The 21,233-nt window shown below is 49.4% G+C and overlaps 1 protein-coding gene across 3 annotated transcripts in view; it reads left to right on the plus strand.

Annotated features, from left to right (window-relative positions):
* The first annotated feature begins 876 nt into the window (after positions 1–876).
* The window catches only part of XDH (xanthine dehydrogenase), a 57,182-nt gene continuing 36,825 nt past the window's right edge, over positions 877–21,233 (plus strand). Inside the window, exons 1-10 of one of the 3 annotated variants that reach the window (XM_045053317.1) lie at positions 877–1,028; positions 7,378–7,435; positions 9,257–9,353; positions 10,773–10,881; positions 12,759–12,885; positions 13,832–13,893; positions 16,976–17,044; positions 17,378–17,467; positions 18,601–18,742; positions 21,096–21,188. In XM_045053317.1, the coding sequence (XP_044909252.1) occupies positions 987–1,028; positions 7,378–7,435; positions 9,257–9,353; positions 10,773–10,881; positions 12,759–12,885; positions 13,832–13,893; positions 16,976–17,044; positions 17,378–17,467; positions 18,601–18,742; positions 21,096–21,188 (889 nt within the window). In that variant the 5' untranslated portion in view covers positions 877–986. 3 annotated transcript variants of the gene reach the window in all.

Raw genomic sequence — 21,233 nt, forward strand, 5'->3', positions numbered from 1 at the left:
CAGGTGTGTTCACACCAGAAATTCATACTGGATGGGAGAAGGCTTTCAGCTCTGTGTTAAGTTGGCCTGTGCCTCTATGGTGTGGCTGTTTTAATTTATTGATATCGATATTGGTTTATTGTTGATATTTTGAAATATTCTTAGGAGTTACTCTGGGAGCCAATGAGAGGCCTTTCCCTGAGAGAAATAAACAAAAGAAAAACTTCAAAAATGGTTTGTTATCAGGATGATTTTTGTTGTGCTGTTGAGAATACAGGTGCAATAGTTGGAAATATTTGGGTTCTTGGCAAACTTACAAAGTACTACTAAAATGTATCATTTGCCTCTCAGGCACTCAGCTCTTGGGGTCATGCATATACCCATTTACAGGATGAAACCAACTGAGTTCTGAAGACGACAATGCTGAGGTCCAATGCTAGGTTTTGCTTATGGATCGCTGGGCTCCGTGGCTTGTGACCCCTGTGGTCCTCCAGGCTGTGGGAGAATGAATCCTTTGTCTAAGTGCTGAGTCTGGGTTGCTGTAAACCTGAATGGTAAAATGACAAGTGTGGACGTGGAGGGTGTGGGTCATTTCTACTGCCGTGGCTCTGTGCATGGCCCTTCTTCCTTCTGTGGCTGCAGCAGGGGGGAGAAGAAGCAGGTTCCATGAGGGCAGTGCTAATGACAGCAGGTCACCTGGTGGCAAGGTCCTCCCCTTCCCGATTTCTGGATTTCTGCATGGGCCTCCCGCTGTGCTCTTTGACACAGGTGTGGGGAGGGCGATTTACCAGGTAGGAGTGTTTGCATTTTTCTTGATTATGTAAACCGGTAGCTTTTGCCAAGGACACCCTGTGCCCTGAGGCTCCAGGCTGGTTTCTTCCCATTGGCTGTCCAGGTTTCATTTTATTGGGAGGTGTAGTTTCCAAGTTGTCAAGGAGCCATAACTGCTGGTGCCTCTTGGGAGCGAAGCACCTGAAGGCAGGGGGCCCACACCCCATCCCGTAACAATGACAGCGGATGAGTTGGTTTTCTTTGTGAATGGCAAAAAGGTAAGATCGAGCTGGCCTTTGGTCTGGCTTCTCTGCTCCCCTGAACGGAAGTTTGTCCTTTGGAAGAGGCCTGTTCTCTCTTTCCTATTCTCTTTCTCTCCCTCCAAAGCCTTGCTGCATTTGGGGTAACACTGGGGAGAGAAAACCTTCTCAGAGCTAGAACACAGTCAAAACCCTCCAGGGGCAAAGGAGTGGGGGGGGGGGAGGCAGGCGAGAAGAGCGGTCTGAGTTGCCAGCGACTCTGCAGCAGCAGAGACCCTGGCACAAAGCCGGAAAAGGGCACAGGGTCCTGGGTGGGACTGGAGGTCACCCACCACGCCTCCGTCTTTGTGTTTATTCCAATACATCCTGAGGCTTTCGTTGTTGTCTTTACTGAGAGAAGGAGCAGGAACTTGGTTTCTTGCTAATACCGGGATAGAAGATGTAGCCTTTGATTCAGATATTTCACATATGTAAATATGACAGCTAACTTGTGAGGACATTTACTGACATCTTGTGGCAAGCCACAGTTTTTTGGGTTTTTTTTTCCTCCCCGTAAGGGGCATGTTTCTCTCCCCCTCTCCCCCTCCCCAGTATTGCAATAAATGTTTCTAGTCTCTTACTTTGATAAAATTGCCCCCTGGATGACCTCCATTGGTGCATAGGGACGTGGGGAAGGTAGGGGTTGTGGAGCAGAGGGGGCCTTATGATGTGGGTACCAGTCTTCCAGGCACAGCAAGGCTATGAATCTTTGCCAATTTCACTGCAGGTGAGGGGTGGGGGGGGGTGTAAGCACATGCCTAGTCCCATCCCCTTCCCCCCCACCACTGCTGGGGTACCCTGGCCTGCTCCGGAAACCCAGTAGGGAATGAGAGGGACAGTAAAAGGACAGCCATAGTTTTATCTTGTAAATGGCCATGTGGACGGTGTGAGTGATGAATGTGTCCAAGGTGCCCAACCCCCTCCAAACAAGGGTAGTTTTATCTGTTTTGCTCTATTGGCACTTTTGAGTTGAGAGATTGGGTGACGTTTGAGGTAATTTTCAAGAACGAGAATGTACTTCACAGGGCGGGTAGTGGTTAAATTGTCAGGATGTGTTTGCGTGACTAGCAAGGGAATTGCATGAGCCATGGCAACATCCGTGCTCTGAAGACCGTCGGATTCAGTTTGAGGGGTGCCACCGGGAGGCACTGAGGATGAGGTCAGCCATGTTTTCCCGGGTTCAGTGTGTCTCTCCCTGTAGATTTCTTTTCAGGACTGGCATCTGGCAGCTAGCCATGAGGCAGGGCAAACTTCCCTGTTGACGCTTGTGAGACTTTGGCATCTGACATTTCCAACAACTTTGTTGCACTCAGCGGTTGCGTTGGAGAGTGTCAAGAAACAGTAGAGTTGGCTTTCTGGAAGGGTTACCCGCACAAAGCGTCTTCTGTGGAATTTTTCTAGTCAATGTTTGCGAGTGAGCACCTGGATTCAGTGACTTCCAAGGCCGTGTCTTACTCTAAGATTCTATTATTTGTTATGCCATCAGTTTGTGTGTGACAGGACAAGATTCTGCTCTTCTTTAGGGATGGTGTGCTGTGACCCACTGGATCTGAAAAGGACATTTCAGGGTCCAACTGGCTTGGCAAAGCTGTGTCCCGTGTATTTTCATTTCACTTTAGAAGAGCAATTTCAAATTTCTAGATGGTGTCATCACATCAAACCCTACTATCCTTGGAAGCTTTTCCTATTGTCAGTGTCTGTGATGCATACTCAGGTTCTAAGTTATAAACCTGTGGCCTCTTGACAATCTGCTTGCTAGAAAGGGAGAGAGGCAGTATAAGAAGTGATGAGGTGAAAGCAGTGCTTCGGAAACAAGACCAAGCAAGGATTCCCAGGCAGATCAAGGCAGCTGTGAATAAGTTTGTTTCCATTTCTATTTCCAAGACCTTTCTCTATCTAACTCTTTTGGTGTTGGATATTATGCAGAGAACTTACCAGAGAAGCTGCTGGAATTGGTGACTCACTCTTTTTTTCTTTTAAATTTTTAATGTTTATTCCTGAAATAAAGAGAGAGAGAGAGAGAGAGAGACAGAGCATGAGCGGGGGAGGGCAGAGAGAAAGACACACAGAATCTGAAGCAGACTCCAGGCTCTGAGCTGTGAGCACAGAGTGCGATGCGGGGCTCAAACCCTACCAACCGCAAGGTCATGACCTGAGGCAAATTCAGACGCTTAACAGACTGAGCCACTCAGGCACCCCAGAAATTAGTGACTCACTCTTAAATGTAAGCCTCTTATTCTCCCTGTGTGAGACCGTCCAGGACTCTGTCTCCACCAGCTCGGGTTCTGGACGGGGTATAAGATGCCACTGATCAAATACCTCAAGTGTTTTCTGTGGCAGTGATGGGCCTTGATGACCAGTGTCATATCCTCTGTTCTAGAGTCAGAGTTGGAGGGAAAGAAAGAACTGCCTAGGATTTTGGTGTTATCGTAGTGACAGTCATTTTGGTGGGTGGGATTCTAGAGGCAGTGACTCTGTTTCGTGGAGATTGTGGCACCCGGAGGAATCTGGCAGCTTTGGCGCGTGGGGCACAGCCAAAGGTGTCCACGAGTGATCCCCACAAGAAGCAGGTTGCAGCTACAGAGAGCCTCTCAGTGGCTTCCACTCACTCACTCACCCCCATTTACAAGCTCCTCCGTGGACTAAGCCTGTTGGGTATGTACACACTGGAGGAATATGATCTCTAAGACCAGGCATCAGCCATTTAGGAGCTTGTGAACCAGTTAAGGAGAAGGATTTTCATTTGGCAAAGTAATATATTGCAAAATGTGTTTCACAGAAAATTCTCCCCATGAGATCCTCTTTTCAGATATTCTTTTTCTGTTTTAGAAGAGGGTGTATTTGTTTATTTTTTTTATGCCTGCCTAGAATTTTATTTTATTATTATTTTTTAATATAATTTATGGTCAAGTTAGCTAATATACAGTGTATACAGTGTGCTCTTGGTTTTGGGGGTAGATTCCCATGATTCATCACTTAACATACAACACCCAGTGCTCATCCCAACAAGTGCCCTCCTCAATGCCCATCACCCATTTCCCTCCTCCCGCCCCGCCTTCTTAAACCACTTAGCACAGTGTTGGCACATAGTAGGTGCCCAATTAATGAGGACAGAATGAGTGCATGAGTACTAAAAGCCCTTAGAAGTCCTCTACTGAAGAAATTTAGTTTGTAAACTTTGCACTTTGAAATTATCTTAAATTTGCCTAAAACGTTGTAAGAATACAAAGAGATATTATAGACTACTCACATTCACCAGCTTAACATTTTGTCATATTTTACTTTATCATTAAATTTGTCATTCTCTCTCTCTGTACGTACACACACATACACACACGCACACACACACATCGAGGTGTTTATATGGTACACACACGTATTAGATTTTTATGTACCTATTTATAGATATGCATGTAGATATATAGATGTATATAAGTAGCTAATTAATTTTATATATTTATTTATGTATGTAATTAATAGAAATAAATACATAGAGTATACAATTTTCTTCTTGAACCATTTGAGGGTAAATTTCTGATATAATGCCATTTTACCTCTTAAACCAAGCGTAAGAATATTCTTATAGAGCCAGTGTCTCTAAAAATCAGGGAATGTGGTATTGACATAACACTATTATCTAATCTGCCACCCCTCTGCAGCATATTCCAATGTCCCCAATAATGTCATTTTTAACTTCTCCTAGGGTCCCAGGGTCATACCACGGCAGGGTCCCAAGCCCGGGACCCACGGTCAGACTATGGTAGTCGGTTGCCATGTCTGTTAGTTTCCCTCGAGCCGGAATGGCTCCTTAGCTTTCCTTGTCTTTTGTGACACTGATGTTTATGAACAGACTAGACCACTATTTCTTAGAATGTCTCTCATTTTGAGTTTGTGTCATGCTTTCTTATGATTAGATTCAGAGTCTGCATTTTGGGCAGGAATTCCAGAGAAGCGATAAGTGGTTCTCAGTGCGTTGCATCAGGAGGCACATGATGTCAGTCTCCTCTATTATTTGGGATGCAAACTTTGATCACTTGGTTATGGTGGCAGCCACCAGTTTTCTCCTCTTTAAGATTGCTTTTTTACCTTTTAGAGTTAATCAATAATCCATGAGAAGATCCTCTGAGTCTGTGAAACTATCTTGATCATCAACCTTTCACCCACTCCCATTGATGTTTCTTGACTTGGTCAGTTATTGTGCTGATTGCAAGATTAGGCTAACTGTATTCATTAGTTGGAACTCTTCTGTCAGAAAGAACTTTCTTTCTCTCCAGTCTGTTTATTTATCAGTTACCACTTTGGACTCGTAAATTTTAGTTTTATTTAATGGTTTATAATCCATTAGAGCTATTATTTGTTTTGATGCTTAAATTTTATCAGAGCAATCTGCTGAACCCAGCATTTCCTAAGCTCATATCCCCATGAAGCGTTTGTCCTTAGAATGCCCACTGGCCCTGTCAAGAGAGGATTCTGTGGTATTTGCCGGAGCAACGCTGTAGCCATGCTGTGAGGTGGCACAGCCATTCTCTGTAGGAATTCAAGGAAGGTTGGACCAAGTGTGCCTGGAGTGATATAAAAAGTCTTTGCCGGAGAGGTTTCACTGTAGTATAAAGACTATATTGTCAGGAGAGTAGAAGAAGAAAAGGCTGAAAATGAAGATTAGTAACATAATGGAAAAAGGCCTTGGAAGACAGTCTAAGGAACTTGGATGTTATCGTGAACACACGGGAAGGCACAGAAGGCACGGAACAGGGGGCAGATGTGATGAAAGCCGAGTTGGACGATAAGCAGAAGCTACAATTTGGGGGGAAGTAGTAAGCTAAGAGGCTTCTTCCTGCAGGAAAGGAGGCAGGGATCTTTATTTGTGTGTTTATGACTTCTCTGAGAGAAAAGAAATAACTCCTTGTGTGCACCTTGTAACCAGGACTTTGGACAAACTGGATCTGTGGGGAGTGATAAAAGAAAGCTAATTTGTTTTTCTACTTTCCTTTAAACTTTCTTCAAGGGGCAAATTCTGTCAGTTTTATGACTTGTTGGGTTGCTCCTAATCAATAAAGCAGTGCTGTGGTCATTTCTAAGTTTCCATACACAGTCTCAATTCAGGATAGAGAGCTGAGGATAGCAAGAAAGTTCTCATCTAATCAGTGCTGGTTAAGATGGCTTCCCACCATGGGGAGCATTCATTCAACTGCAAGTCTCACGACATCGGGCATGTGTTTTCCTCTGGCCTGCAGCTCTTCCTCAGTCTCCAGTTTAGGGAGGACTACTCCACACAGACTCTGTTGGAGGTCCCATCACCCTCTGCAGTCAGCGTTCTGGGGATGATTTAAACAACTCCACACCAACTTTCCCTCTTCTGCATGGACTACACTAGGTCCTCAGGCAACCCTCCACATCCTCTGCTTTCCCAAACTCTGAGAGTGCTCACCAATTCCAATGCTGCCATTTCTTCTTCAGTAAGCCTATCTTTAGCTTTTAGATACACAGACCGCTATATCCCCTGTTCTACAAGGGCAGTATGTTAGCTTCACATGTAGGGCTATGGAAGCCCCCTCACAAAGTTTGAGGCATGAGATACCTCCTCTCCTCAAGCTTAAGAAGATGTAAGTCTCACAGAACCATTCTCTGGAAAGAAATTCTTGTCACAAATTCTCTCTCTTTAATCATCCCAATCACCCAAACCCTATTACCCTTGAAAACATATGATGAATGTGAGTAGTGAAACAGGTTGTCATGGATTTCCTTAGACTATTTGCATTGAAAACTGGTACCTCACTTTGTAGACCACATTTTCATCTTGTTGAATACATCATTTGTGGGCCTTTGGGTTGAGATCTCCTCCACATCTCACATGTGTTAATGTTATTGACTGTGCTAGCCCACCACACACAATACTCCCTGTGAACACAGGCCAACAGACCGGCTCTCTACCGTCTGAGAATGTACATGCTGGGAGGCATAGCCAGAGACCTGCATGCTGCCATTCTTAGCTGTCCCCGGCATTCACAGGTGTGACCTAACAGCTGGAAATGAGATGTTTGACTTTAAGGGGGCTCTGCCTGGCCAGCCCAACAGAGCAGGCGCAATACCTAAGCCCTCCGTGGTAGGTCCAGAGCAAAGCACTAAGGTAGAATTTTGGAATTGGAGAATATCCGCATGTACACAGAACGGCTTGTAGTTCGTATGTTCATTCTAGTGGAATTATCAAGAAAAAGACCTTGGTTTTCATGACATATTTAGCACATGCCTGTTAACTCCACAGATTCTTGGGCAAGACAGTGGCTAAGTATACCTAGGATTTATTTTCTTTCTTTTTTTACTCTTATAGGTGGTGGAGAAGAATGCAGACCCAGAAACAACCCTTTTGGCCTACCTGAGAAGAAAATGTATCCTGACTTTGGAGGGGGAGGGGGCGATGGGGACTCATTCTCTAGGCCTTATGTCACTTTCTAGTGACGGGTGGGAGGCCGTGAAGTGTGGAGGACAGAGCCCTAGAGTCTTGCTCTGGGCCCCTGCTTTGTAGCTCTGTCACTCAGTAGCTGTGTGACTCTGGGAAGTCATCTGAACCTTCCAGGAGTAAAATTACCTGCTGTCCACTGAGAGGATTCTTCCTGATATTTCTTAAGATCTCTTCCAGGTAAGACTCAAGTGATGCCAGGGTTTAATCCAGGGCGTGTAAAATGAAGAGCTGTGAATGGCCCTCATTAGCCCTGGTTAAGCTTCGCCACCATTCCCCTTGAGGAGGGGACCTTCCTCAGGAGATCCCTGCTGACCCATAGAGGGCTTCCTGGCAATCTTCCCAGCTCTGTGAAGGCGGAGGGAAGGTTGGAGGAAGGGGTGTTTTTTGGGAAAGGATGCCTGAACTGGGGAACTGTATAGAGGTGCCATCCATTGTGGAGATGGTGGGCCCCAGGAGGCAAGGGACAGTGGAGTCCTGAGGGGCCCTTGGGATGCTCCTCTTGCCTCAGCGAAGGCAGGGTTCTGTAACATCTAATACCTTGTGGTCTTTCAAGGTAGGAAAGTACTCTGAGACCCTAGAACAGAAACAACAGAGAAAATATGATAGGAGCTGGCATTTAAAGAACACTTACTATATGTAGGTGGAGTTCCAGGTGATTTTCATATGTGATCTCACTGATCCCCATAGCCATTCCTTTGACAGAGGAGGAAGTGAGGCTGGCACATGAGAAGGTCCTGCTTCTTGCTCACGTTCTGGGCAAATGCTAACAGAGCCCAGGCTAAATCCCAGAGCCAGGCTCTTAACCTCCCACCCGTACTGGAAACTATTCAGGGTTGGTTGTCGGGATGATGCTCATCCTGACCTCCTCTCACTCCAGGGGCAGGGATGTCCAGTGGCTCATTCAGGTGATATGTCCTGGGACAACAAAGGATTTTTTCAGTTCCCACAGAAAAAAGTCTGAAGTCCATGGGCTTACCTCTAGTTCACTCACCTCTTATCAGATGGTGTCTGGCTCTCGTGTACTTTGTCCTGGATTTTCCATCTGGAGAGGGCAAGTCTGGCCTATTCCATAGGCATGTTAACAAACTCAAAGTTATCAATTCCTGCCAGTGTATGTAAGACATGGCTCCAATAGCGGTCCCCAACCTCAAAGAATCTTCCTTTTAATTTATGTTCACATAGCCTATGGGTGGATATTCAAAAGCCCCTCATCCAACCCTAATTTTGGTTCCTGGACTTCATCAACCCAAAAGGTTCAAGGTGAAGAGTTGGGACTCAGTAGGTCCCAGAAGAGATCAAAGTCTCTTTCCGGCCAGAGTGGCTTCATTGCATACCCAGCTGGGATGATGTGAGGGCTGCCCCACATGCTCAGCCTTTGAGGTGCCAGATTCACTGGCCCAGTGAGACCACAGGGTTGGGAGCCTAGAAGAGCATGCCAGGAAGACCCTGCAGTCAAGAAAAATCTCCAGGATTGGAGAGCAGTGGGACCCCAGTCCCAGGGAATACTTGGGTGCTGTCTGATGGGACGCTGATACCTTTCTTCTGTGCAGTGGGGATGATCCCGTTCTCTGCCTTCTAGGGTGCAGTGTAGGCTTTTCTGGAGACAGAGGCTGTGTGGGTCTGCTACCTCCTTGGGTTGAGGGGCTTGAGCCTATGTGGGGCGATGGCTGGCTCTGCACATGCACTTCCCAGCGGCCCAGCAAAGACACTTCTGTGAGTTCATGTTCCTTAACCCTCGACCATCCAGTGGGGCTGAGCGGGACCAAGCTGGGCTGTGGAGAAGGGGGCTGCGGGGCTTGCACGGTGATGCTTTCCAAGTATGATCGTTTCCAGAACAAGATCGTGTATCCTTTGCCGGCTGACTGATTGTCCATGCAAGGACTGTGATGCAGGGGTCAGATTGTGAGTGTGTGTGTGCATGTGTGTGTGTGCATGCACACGAGACCTTTCTTGATGTTTATTTATTTTTGAGAAAGAGAGAGACAGAGCATGATGGGCGAGGGGCAGAGAGAGAGGGAGACACAGAATCCGAAGCAGGCTCCAGGCTTGAGCTGTCAGCACAGAGCCCGACGTGGGACTCAAACTCACAAACTACAAGATCATAACCTGAGCCAAAGTCAGAGGCTTAACCGACTGAGCCACCCAGGCTCTCCTGAGACCTTTCTAAGATCCAGATTAATTTCCCATCCTATGAAATCCTTTACTTGGTCTCAACTGCATATGGGATAAAGTCCAATCACTGTGCTTAGCACTCATGGCCCACACAGGAAGGTATGCCCCACCTTGCCTCTCTAGTTTTCTCCCTTCGTGGGACCAGCATCCCACCCTTGGGACAACTGTGGACTCCTAACACTCTCTTCCCACTGATTTCCTGGTCTTTGCATAAGTTGTTATCCAAGTCTTAGAGTGCCCTTTTTCTAGGCCTTCTCTACTTGGCTAACTCTTGCTAGCTCTGTTGGGCTGGGTAAAATATTACCTCCTCTGGGAAGCCTTCCTTGACCTCCTAAGGTTGGGTTGGGTACCCCTTGTCTGTGCAGGTCCCACAGTGCCCTGTGCTCAGCCCTCCTGAAACACTTACTATAAACTCTTTAGATTGCATCTTTATTCTGGCTTCTATTTTCCTGAGTTGACCACAGACTTCTAAAGAGCATCGTACACACCTCCATTTCCTCAGCCCTCAGCAGAATGCCTGGCATGTGACTGGCCCTCAGTAACTGATGTTGAGTAAATGGATGAGGGGTTCATAGAGAAATGGATATCAGGAAGCTCTGTGTAAGGGGCTGGTGTCTCATGTTTCCCAGGGACTGCCCCTCCCTGTTCCCCACAGAGGATGGGAGAAAAGGAGGTAGCTGAGAGCCGGGGAACAAAAGGGACTGGAGCTTCTGAAACTGGAGAGGCTTCGGAAGGGCCCTACAGAGAGAGGAGCATGAGCTGGGCCTGGAACCTTTGGCAACTTCTTCTTGACTCAGCCTCCAGGGTGGGGCTGGGAGGTGACTGCGGATGACCCTGGCGCCCGTGCTCCAGCTCGGAGGCCTAGGATGCACTGATGCATGCTCCATAGGACCCTGCAGGGGCTCGTGTCTCCCTGGGGCGTGGGGGGGGGGGGCTTCCTTTGTTGTTATCCCAGAGTCCTGGGTGGAGACTTGAGGACAGCGGTGGAAGAGGCCAGAGTGTAATGTAGAGTGGGGAGTAATGACACAAAGCGACTCAAAGTCTCTGATGGCCTGTGTGGACAATGAAATGACCTTAATCTGGGGCTCCAGCCACTTTTCTGCCAATGCCTGCCTGGCCCCCATCTGCTCTTTGCATCATGTTGCCGTGACGACTGTGGAAGGAATAGGAAGCACCAAGTCGAGGCTGCATCCTGTGCAGGTAACTGGAGGAAACAGAAGCTCAGGCCAGGGCTACAGACTTTCTTGGGAATGTGAGGCTGAGTGTCACTGTCCGGCCGGGAGGCGCTGTGGCCCGGCCACCTCTCCATCTCCTCTGAGGGTGATGAGGTGGAAAGACGAGGCCCCAGGCCTAAAGCTCCCTCCTGGGACCATTGCATGACCCCGAGGGAACCACGAGGTCAACCAGATCTGGTGGCCAGGGCAGTCGGGTCATGCCAGACCCGGAGGGGGGAGCCGTGATGGATCTCCCCACCAAGCCCCCCGAGTGTGCTTAGGGAACCCCTGTCATCTCATATTCAAGATTCCAAAAGCTCTGTGCTCTTGATTAAGAAGCCTGCCTATTCCCTGCTCCCTCCAATGGTAATCCCGTGGCTCCTCTCATGTCCTGCCTGCAGAAAATACAGATGTGAGCTACAATGCCTCTATCCTCACTAACATGGAGGTTAGGATGGGCTTAAGAAGAGAATAGAGGCATCTGAATGTCTGACCGAGGCTTTTTTCCTGATGGTATCAGGCCACCTGGCAGTGGATGGAAATTAGGTACAAAGAGTGGACAGTAATCTGAGAGGTTTTGTGGAGAGAATCCAATGCTTTGGGGCAACGTGGAAAGCAATGACAGCAGAGCACTGTGGGAAGGAAAGGCCATTGTTTCCAGAGCTCTTTGTGTGGGGAAACTGATGCAGGGGTCTTCTGGACATTATAGTCATAGAAAGTACCAGAGGCAGGCCCACTGGCCATTTGAGGAGACATGTTGCTCAGATCGTGCCTTTCTTGGGCACTTTTACGTGAATGTGGGGCCAGGGCCTCTGGCTGAGCAAGCTGGCTGCATTCTAGGGGAGGCATGAAATTTTCTTTTGAGCTTAAATTTCTTTGAAAGCAGATGAAAGAACAGTTGAAACACAGGGATCATGTCTGAATAATCAGCCAAAACCCTCATTTCCAATGGTACAGAGTCTTATTCCCAATGCACTTATTTTGGCCCCAAGTAAGTTGTAGAGCTAGATTCACTTCTGCTTTTCCATTGGCTTTTTTCTTGTGGTTCCTATGACACTACGCTTTGCTCGAATTCCTCCTACTTCCAAGTTGGCGCCCACGTTCATCTCGTTCTTAATAAACACTGATTGAGGGGTGCCGGGATGGCTCAGTCGGTTAAGCCTCTGACCTTGGCTCGGGTCATGATCTCACAGTTCTTGGGTTCGAGATCCCAAGCCTGTGTCGGGCTCTGTGCAGACAGCTCAAAGCCTGGAGCCTGCTTCGGATTCTGTGTGTCCCTCTCTCTCTGACCCTCCCCTGCTCACACTCTGTCTCTGTCTCTGAAAAGTAAATAAACATAAAAAATGTTTTTAAAATGCTGATTGAGTTGGATTGCAGGCTAGTGTATTAAAAGAATATGACACAGCTCTTCCATTCACCATGTGCGATTTTGGCTAAATCTTTTAAAACTCTGGGCCTGCTTCGTCCTGTGTCCAATGCAGAGAATGGAGGGTGAGAAGTCCTTCCGGTTCTACTGGTCACTTTTCTTTGAAGAGGCTTTTCTGTGAATAACTAGCATTGGTCGGCTACCTGTTATGTGCCAAGTATGATAATGTCAAGGGTGTCATGTGAATTATGTCATTAAATCCTCACTACAGCCCCAGAGATAAGTACTAGGGTGGTCATCATGATACAGATGAGGGGCCTATGGCTCCCGAGAGGGTTGGTAACCTGGCCAAGGCCACAGTCAGCACTAAGACTGACTTTGTGCAGTGACTGCTACCCCATGCCACCTGTCGACGTGGACTGGCTTCAGCTGGGTCATCTAGAGAGCCTGAGAGCGTTTGTGCCAATGCATATGTCTACGTGGTCTGTCCCTTTTAGGAGAGAATTGCCAAAAGCCATGGCTCCCAGTGCGGGTTCTGCACCCCTGGCATCGTCATGAGCATGTACACGCTGCTCCGGAACCAGCCTGAGCCCACCATTGAGGAGATCGAGGATGCCTTCCAAGGTACGGGCCTGGAGGCACAGCCTAAGGGGTCGAATAGCAGCTGGGGCTTTGCGGAGGTTAGGGAAGGGCCACAGTGTCAGCCAGGAATGGGTTGGGAGATGGGGCACTACCTTTTGGAGGAAAGGCTCAGGTACCCCAGCATGGTGGCTACGGTCTGCTGGGAGCTTAGCCCTCTCTGAGTTTGAAGAACACTCACATGGTCTGGAGACCTCCTGGGTCTCCTACCTTAGTGTTCATCTTCCCGAGGTGTCCTTCAGTGCTTGGATGGGGTGGCACTGCCTGGTTGGCACAGGAGGAGATCACGTGGAAAATTCCACAGAGGCTAGTCACGTGGCTTCCATTCTTCTCATCTTTTATTAGACAGGATCCTGCAAAGGCCACTTAATGAGGAAGGTGGCTGTGATTCCGAGCCTTGGGCAGGAACTGGCTTCCCACTTGGCCTTTTGTGAATGGGCCCAGGACCCTGGGCATGGTGTCTGTGCCTCTGAATTGAACAGAGAAGACTTGCATCCTTTCACCATTTCAATTCATCATCGACTCAATCAGTTGTATTGAGTCCTATCATATGTCAGACACTATACAAGGTACAAGGGACACAGGGATGTCCCAGGGGATGAAAGATGGTCTCTACGCTCACGGAGTTTGCAGTCTGAATGGGAAGAGAGATTATAATGTAGTTTGATAAACTCATTGAGAAGGCCATGACCAGACACCAGGGGAGCGCTCAGAAGACACCTGATTCGGTCTGGGCAGTGTAGGAAGGCTTCCTGGAAGAAGTGATAGATGTTTTGAAGTCAGAAATACGAGGAGGAGGACAGGGTGTTCCAGGCAGAGACAACAGAATATGTAAAGTGAGTATTCAACTGAGCCAGGATCTAAAGTCACAGGCCCCTCACCTGCCCCCGGTGCCTGTGCTGACAATGCAGCTTTGTCCCTTGGCCCACAGGAAACCTGTGTCGCTGCACGGGCTACAGACCCATCCTCCAGGGCTTCCGGACCTTCGCCAGGGTAAGTGGGGGCTCTGGGACAGCTCCTCAAGCAGCGACACTCCAAAATCCCAGTTGGCAGGGTCCAAGGGCCCCTGGAGGAAGAGGAAAAGGGGGGATGACCAGCTGGTGGATCTACCTGCGTTGGACTCTGTTGTCTTTGTTCAGTCCACGTCAGTAGCACGAGGACTTCCCTTCCAGGGAAGGCTTGTTCCTGGAAGAGGCACGATGCCCAAGGCTAATTTCCTCCAGGGCATTTGGGTCTGACAGTGCTCTTGTGGCCAGGTGCTGAGCCCTGGTGTTAAGTAACAACCCAGCCCACCCCGCAGCTGCGCCTCTCCTCCTTCCTCTCCGAGCTGCTTTCCGTGGTTGGCACTCTGCGGGGCCTATAAACCTGCTAATGAGATCTCCAGACAGTGTGAATCCCTGCAGTGTTCGTACACCTCCGAGGGAGAAGTCTGGGGCTGGCTCACGGGCCCTGATTACATAAACACGACACACACCTGCCATCTGCCAGGGGAGGGGGGCAGAGGGCTGGCCTCTCCCTTCTTGGCTTCTCTCCCAGCTTCTACCTGACCCCCCAACAGGGTCGAGTTGACTCTGACCCCAATCAAACCGTCTCATCTCAATTTAATTTTGGGTTGGGGGCAGAGTCAGATGCCTTTCACTGACCTTTCGGGGTGCTACATTAGAAAAAGGATATTGTATCCAGATGAGCACAAAGAGTGGAGACACAGACAGAGCCTATGGGAGGGAGGGCAGCCCACTCTGCTGAAGGCGTTTGATGACAAAGAGCAAGGAGGTGTGGATTTAAATGAAAGAGATCCAAAGACTCCTCCAGTCTTGGAGTCTGCAGACCTGGGTTCAAATCCTAGTCTTTCACTTACCCGATGTATGACCCTGGGCAATTTCCTTGTTTCTCAAATGGGGATTATAATGGCACATACAATATTATAACGTTGTAATAATACATATATAATTATAATAATATTACAAAATTATAATAATGCCTATAATGATTCTTATAGTGTTTGTGGAAAGTACTTCTTGTCAAGCCCTTAAACAGTGCCTGGCACATCTTAAATATTAAGTATTTCTTCTATCACGCAATAATTGATCTACATAAATTGCTCAAGCTTCCCTGAGAGCCAAGGATTGTTAATCTCGCCCACGTATTTATTTCTTAAGAGGCTTCTCAAAGAGCTACAATCTTATCAGCCCTCCTACTTTCTGAAAAAGTGAAGGGCTTTTGAGTGTAGTAGATGGTTATGTCCCTTCTCAGGGTTGGAGTTTTGTCATCGTTGAAATGGTCCTCGACCAGCTGCCAGGCGGTGTAGAGCTGAGTGGCCTGAGCTCCCCAAATGACTCGCACACAGGGTGTGCTCAGAAGCTCATGCACACTACTCGTTGGAGACCCCCGTCCCCAAGGTCTTATTCAGAGCCTTTGAACTCTGACTTTACCCACAGTTCTAACAAACCTGCCTACCTCATTTTCATGCCCATAGCACACATTAGGTAAGTGAGGAGGATTTGCCGGAAGGAGGCACACTGTTCACAGCAAGAAATGGCACTGTCCATCTAGCAGCAGGGAAGGAAATGGAGGAACAGTAAAACGAGCACGAGCCTAGTAGTCTAGTACGCTGAGAAAAGGAGAAATCTCTCCAGGGGAGAAAAACCCAGCCTTATCCAACCTCATTGACATTAGACATTGAGGGAGTGACACATTATTGTACATCCCAGTAATTTATGTCATGGCCATGGCAATGGATTATCAAGAAGAACAATGTCAGGAAGAATGAGCTGACACTTCATCCGGAAAGGGTACTTTGGTGTAATATGTCCTTCCCCCGCCAAGCACCGGGTGAGCGAGGCCGATGGCTTGCTGTATGCAGGTTCCCTCGCTTTGGTTAGGGCCTGGTGATTCTCCTGCATCACCCCTCTCCAGGAAGACAGCTGAGAAGAGACACTACAGGGACATTTACTTCTTCCAGAGGAAAAGGCAAGGCCGTGGTGGGAGGGTCCAGAGGAGACAGCACTGTGACGTCCAAGGCAAGGCTGTGCAGAAGGCGGCTGTGCACGGGGCAGCACGTGCAGGGACTGAGGCCAGGGCAGGGTTCTCTGTTGGTGACAGGTCTAACAGCACTTTCTTAAAGGCCATACTTTCAGCCTCCGTGGCCCTGTGGGGACTTTCCTGGGCCCACTAGTGGGGTGTGACTCATCCTTTGGGAACTGGCAGCACAGAATGGTGTTTCCCATGATTCAAGTGCAGAAGGGCCACCCCAGACCTGCTGCTGTAGGAACTGGCTGCCTTGGAGGTGTGCCCGGGGTGGGAGTTTCTCCCACCTTTGCCTCTGAGCATGGTTCCATGATTCCAGAGTGTCTCCCAGGTCCTGAGCTGAGACTCCCGTCTTCTTAGGACGGATCACTCAGGTGGACCCACCCCTTCCCCACCCTCATTTCCTTCGTTCTGGGAGCTCTACCCTGTGCCCTGCCCCTGGCACCCTGAAAGATCTTGAGCTAGTCTTTCCCCAGGGTGATGGGTCATCAGACCTGTACCCATCCTCAAGCATAGGATCACAGTGAGGAAGGAAGTATGTCTAGCTTTCGTGAGGTCATCTGGCACACTGGCTGGACACCTCTTTGAACCCAACACTGGGCCCAGACATGCTTTGAAGGAGCTCCACCAGACCCCAGCCTGGAAAGAGGCCATCCGGGCCCCCTCAGAGCTTGACTGATGTAGAAGTAGAGGCTCTTGGGGGCCCAGAGAATGAAGGGGGAAAATGGACCTAAAGATATGTTTTGGTAGAGTAGGACTTAGCTTTAATAGAGACATTTTCTCAAAATTTCCTGGTGCTTCCAGGAGAGATCTTACTTGTCTAGTCATGAGTGACTTAGTCTCCATCAACCAAGAAAGGGAGAGTGGTTAGAGCAGAGGTCTTCCGTCTGCGCAGAGGTCAGTGGAATGGGAGCGGCTGGCGGCTGTTTCTACCGATGCTGGCACAGCAGCAGGCCTCAATTTCGTTGAATATTCAAGATCCAGGGTCTTTAGCTTCTGTGAAAACTCTTTGCAAATATTTCTGTGTGAATATCTGTCATCTTTGTAGGATGGTGGGTGCTGCGGAGGAAGTGGGAACGACCTGAACTGTTGCATGAACCAGAAGACAGACCACAAGGTGAGTGGGAGCTCCTTTCCCTGGAAGCCTGGGGGCCAATCTCAGATCCAAGGAGCAGCGGACTCTCTTCACAACCTCAGCAGTGCGGCCAGAAGAGGAAACGTTGATGCCCACCCTGAGCGGGTGGGGGGGGGTGTGAATGTGCACATTAGCCCCGGGGCCTCTGGCGAGACATCCTTGTTCCTGCTTCCCAGGAGCAGCAAGGCCCCCCACCAAGCCTCCTGGGGTGGGGGTGGGGAGGTGCAAACAAGCTCGCTTGGACAAAGGATTGGGTAGATCATACAGGTGTTTAGAGGAGGAGATGAGGTATCACTCATCTGTTCCCTTTCCCAGCAGATCACTCTCTCGCCATCTCTATTCAACCCGGAGGAGTTCACGCCCCTGGATCCCACCCAGGAGCCCATCTTCCCCCCAGAGTTGCTGGTAGGTGATGCCCCGCGGAGAGGTCCCGCTAAGTCTGTGTGCCATGAGCCCCTGGAGACCCCCTTTATTCATACCAATGGGGACCTTTGTGTCCTTGTCCTTTGGGTTTTCCTTTCTCCTTCTGACACTGGAGGTCAAGTCCCTCTGTCACATACTCCCAAAGGGACCCACCCTTGTCGCACACATGTCACTCTGAGCACAGAGAGTGGATCCCTCCAGGACCCTGTGTAGAGTAACAGGTGCTCCAGAAGCATCTGCTGACCTGGCTACGTCGAATGTAAAAGTAAGTCCCTTAGCACCCATTCTCCTCCTTGCAAGCAGTCCATTATTTTACAAACCAACAACCAAGAAGCAAAGCTGTACTCAGAGGGCACAATGCATGGCTTGCTGCTCTGGTTTAAGGACACTCTCACACCCACCCTCCCACCGTGACGATTCTGCTTCTTCGCTCCCACATTCATGGCAAGGAAAGTATCGTGCCTCTCTCTAAGTTCCCGAGTGCAGATTCCCTGGGGGGTGTTGAGCACATGAAGACAGCCTGTTGAGTCCAGTGGGACAGAAGGAAGGGCTTTGGGGCAGGCCACCGGCACACCTTTCTCTGGATCGTGTAACCTTGAGCAAACTGTCAGTTTGATTTGGAGTTTCTATCGCCCAGCCCCAGGTCACCCCTCACACACTAGAACCAGCCTCTGCTGCGTTCCCTCCTGACACCCCTTCCTTTGCTACCTCGTCCCCCCCACACCTTGTCCACTGCACCTGCTGGGGGCAGCGGGGGTGGGGCAGGGGGCACTGCACTGAACCTGGGCTTTTGGTCAGAATAGTCCAGGTCACCTGGTGGCAGGTGAAGGTCCCATAACCTCCTGGGTCCTCAGGTTCGTCCTGCACCTGTGAAAGGTGGGGCTAACGATGCTTCCTCCCCGGAGGTCTCCTAAAGCCTAAGTGAGATCATGTGTGTGCCACGTCCTCCCTGCCTCAGTACGTGCAAGTTCCCCTCCCTTCTCCCCGGACCTGGATCCTCGTTCTGAATTCAGTATTGAACGAATCAGTAGAAGACTAGACCCCTTTGGGGACCTAAATTCATCAGGGAATGGCCGTAGGAAAGAGACTCTGTGGCAAGAAACTACATTTTCCAGAGGCTGAAAGATACTCCTCAGAAGCAGCTGCGTTTTGAAGGCGAGCGAGTGACCTGGATCCAGGCCTCAACCCTGCAGGAGCTGCTGGACCTCAAAGCCCAGAACCCCGAGGCCAAGCTGGTGGTGGGGAACACGGAGATCGGTGAGCGCGGGTCCGGCCTGCAGCCTGCAGTGGGCCAGTCTGCCTGGGCAACCCCACGCTGGCTGTGTGTCCTCAGAAAACTTGCTTTTCCTCCCCTGGCCCTGGTTCCCATTGTATATAGGGGGGAATAACACCTCCTCAAAGGGCTGTTCTGAGTATTGGATGAGATCCTTACTGACCGCTCTCCAGAAACACGTCGGGTGCCAGCTATGTGCCGGGAACTGTGGGAGGAGCTGGGCTACCCAGATCAGTGTCTTTGTTCGTTCTCTGGAGTACCTCCCAGTGGAAGTGAGGGGGGAGCAGTGGAAGTAAGGTTCTAGGCCAGTGACAGATGCTAGGGGTTCCAGAAATGACATTCTCTTGTCCCCCACTTTTTCTGGGGGGTGATGTGGTAAAGGCAAAGGAGAGATGTGCCAATGTGACTGTGTCTGTGTTGCCCATGATTGTGGCCACCAGCCCTGTTCCTGCCACCACCTTGGACGTGAAGCTCACAATACGTGAATGGGCCAGGGTGGCTGAGGGATGTGTAGCTCTCTTCCCCCATGCTCGAAGGGATGGAAGCAGAGGTGCCCAGGTCGCTGCTAATGTCCATCCATTCCTGGAGCTGGCTTGGCCCTTTTCTCCTTTGCTGGCTCCCAAGCCCAGGGAGGCTCCAAAGAGAGGATCGTGGCCTAGGCAAGGTCTTAGAGGACCTCTGGTTTCGGGGCAATCGACATACTTTTAAGCCGCCACAACCATCCTGTGGGAGACTCCTGGCTATTGTTCTGGAAAGAGTCCCCTGGGTCCTGGGTTTTTGTTGGATCTGAGGACACAGAGAGGAGGGCCTGGCTTGGCTCTAAGCTAGCAGAGTACAGATGCAGCCCCGGCCCCGTGAGCACAGGTGTGGTACAGAGACCCCAGCTGCAGTAACGTGGACACGTGAGATGTGCCTCAGGTGATGTGGTCCTGAGGGTCTACATAGCTGTGGCCCTGGGGTCCAGGGCAGCACGAGTTAAAGTGGAGGACAACTGTCTGGAAGAGTCTTTGATCTCCTTTGACATGTGACATGTTCCGTGTCATGGGTCACCTAACATCCTGGACCCAGTTAGATTCTAATAGAAGGGAATCCATAAAAATTTCATGAGCTCCAAGTGAGAGGGAATTTCTTACGACCACTCCCTCTGCCTCACCCCTTCTCCCTTATACATACACGCAGCAGTGTAACCACTGACAGCCAGGGTAGGGTGCTGGGGAAGCTGGGCATAGAGAGAACCTTGTCAAGACAGGCCATGGATGGCCTCTGTCTGCAGTCTTTATCCTGGGAACCGGTATTCAAACAGGCCAGATTCTGCAAAGCCTGGCCACCCATCAGACACTCTGAATAGCCCCCGAGAGGGTGGGGAGGATGGGCAGACATTTCTTTTTGAACCTTCCCATCTGTAGGTCTGTGGGAGGGGCTGGGAGGTGCAGAGCTAACCAGGTCTCAGGAACAGAACAGAGGGGCGTCTGGTCACAGACCTTTCTAACTTGACAGAAGGCCGGTAGAGACGTGTGGTCCTGCAAAGTCCTGCTCAGGCAGATGTCGGGGACCAGGAGGCAGATTTGATGTTTTCTCTCTCAGACGATTTTCCTTTTTGTCTGAATGTTAGACTTTCGTGTTATTAGGACCCCAACTCTAAGAATTGTCTGTTCTTAGCTGTGTAATGTGGGCAAGAGCCTCACCTTCCTGTGCCTCAGTTTCTCTTCCTATAAACTGAAAATCACAGTATCTCCCAAGGCTATTGTGAGGATTTAATGTGTTAAAACATGTAAAGTGCTTACACGGGTTCCTGACATATTTTAGCATGCTGCGGCTTCATCTACTATCCCCCACCCCTGCCCACACACAGACACACCCTCACACACACAGGTTAATTCACATTTCATCTCATTTAACACTAAAAGACACGTCAGCAGGGCCTATGGTGGTTCCATGTGTGCGAAGTGTGTATGACAGGATCAAGCAGGCTCTCCTTAGTGAAGAGCAGAAAATCTGAAGGTGTTGAAGGTCCAAGCACAGAGTCAGAAAGCTAAATTTAAAAAAAAGGAAGCTTCTCTGGGTGATAAAAGAAATCAAAAGGCAAAAAAGAATTTCATCTCATCTGAATTCCACTAGGATTTTTGGGGGGAGGGAGAGAAAGACACAGTTTGCCGGCTGACATTGTGGAAACCGTACTGAACCCCACATCTTATCTCCTGCACCTGCCAGTCCTAAGACACCCACAGAGCATGATGCGATAGTGAATATGTCATAGGTCCTGTGTGCGTGGTGGGAACAATGCCGAAGCCCACCTGGTAGTAGCCTGTTAACTTCGGGTTTCTTGTTTTTCTCGAGGCATTGAGATGAAATTTAAGAATATGCTGTTTCCTAAGATGGTCTGCCCAGCCTGGATCCCTGAGCTGAATTCAGTGGAGCATGGACCTGAGGGTAAGGAGGGGTTTGCCCTGAGCCCACGGAAGGCTGGGAAGCTGG

This window comes from Felis catus, chromosome A3 (genome assembly GCF_018350175.1).
Source record: "Felis catus isolate Fca126 chromosome A3, F.catus_Fca126_mat1.0, whole genome shotgun sequence".
NCBI lineage: Eukaryota > Metazoa > Chordata > Mammalia > Carnivora > Felidae > Felis > Felis catus.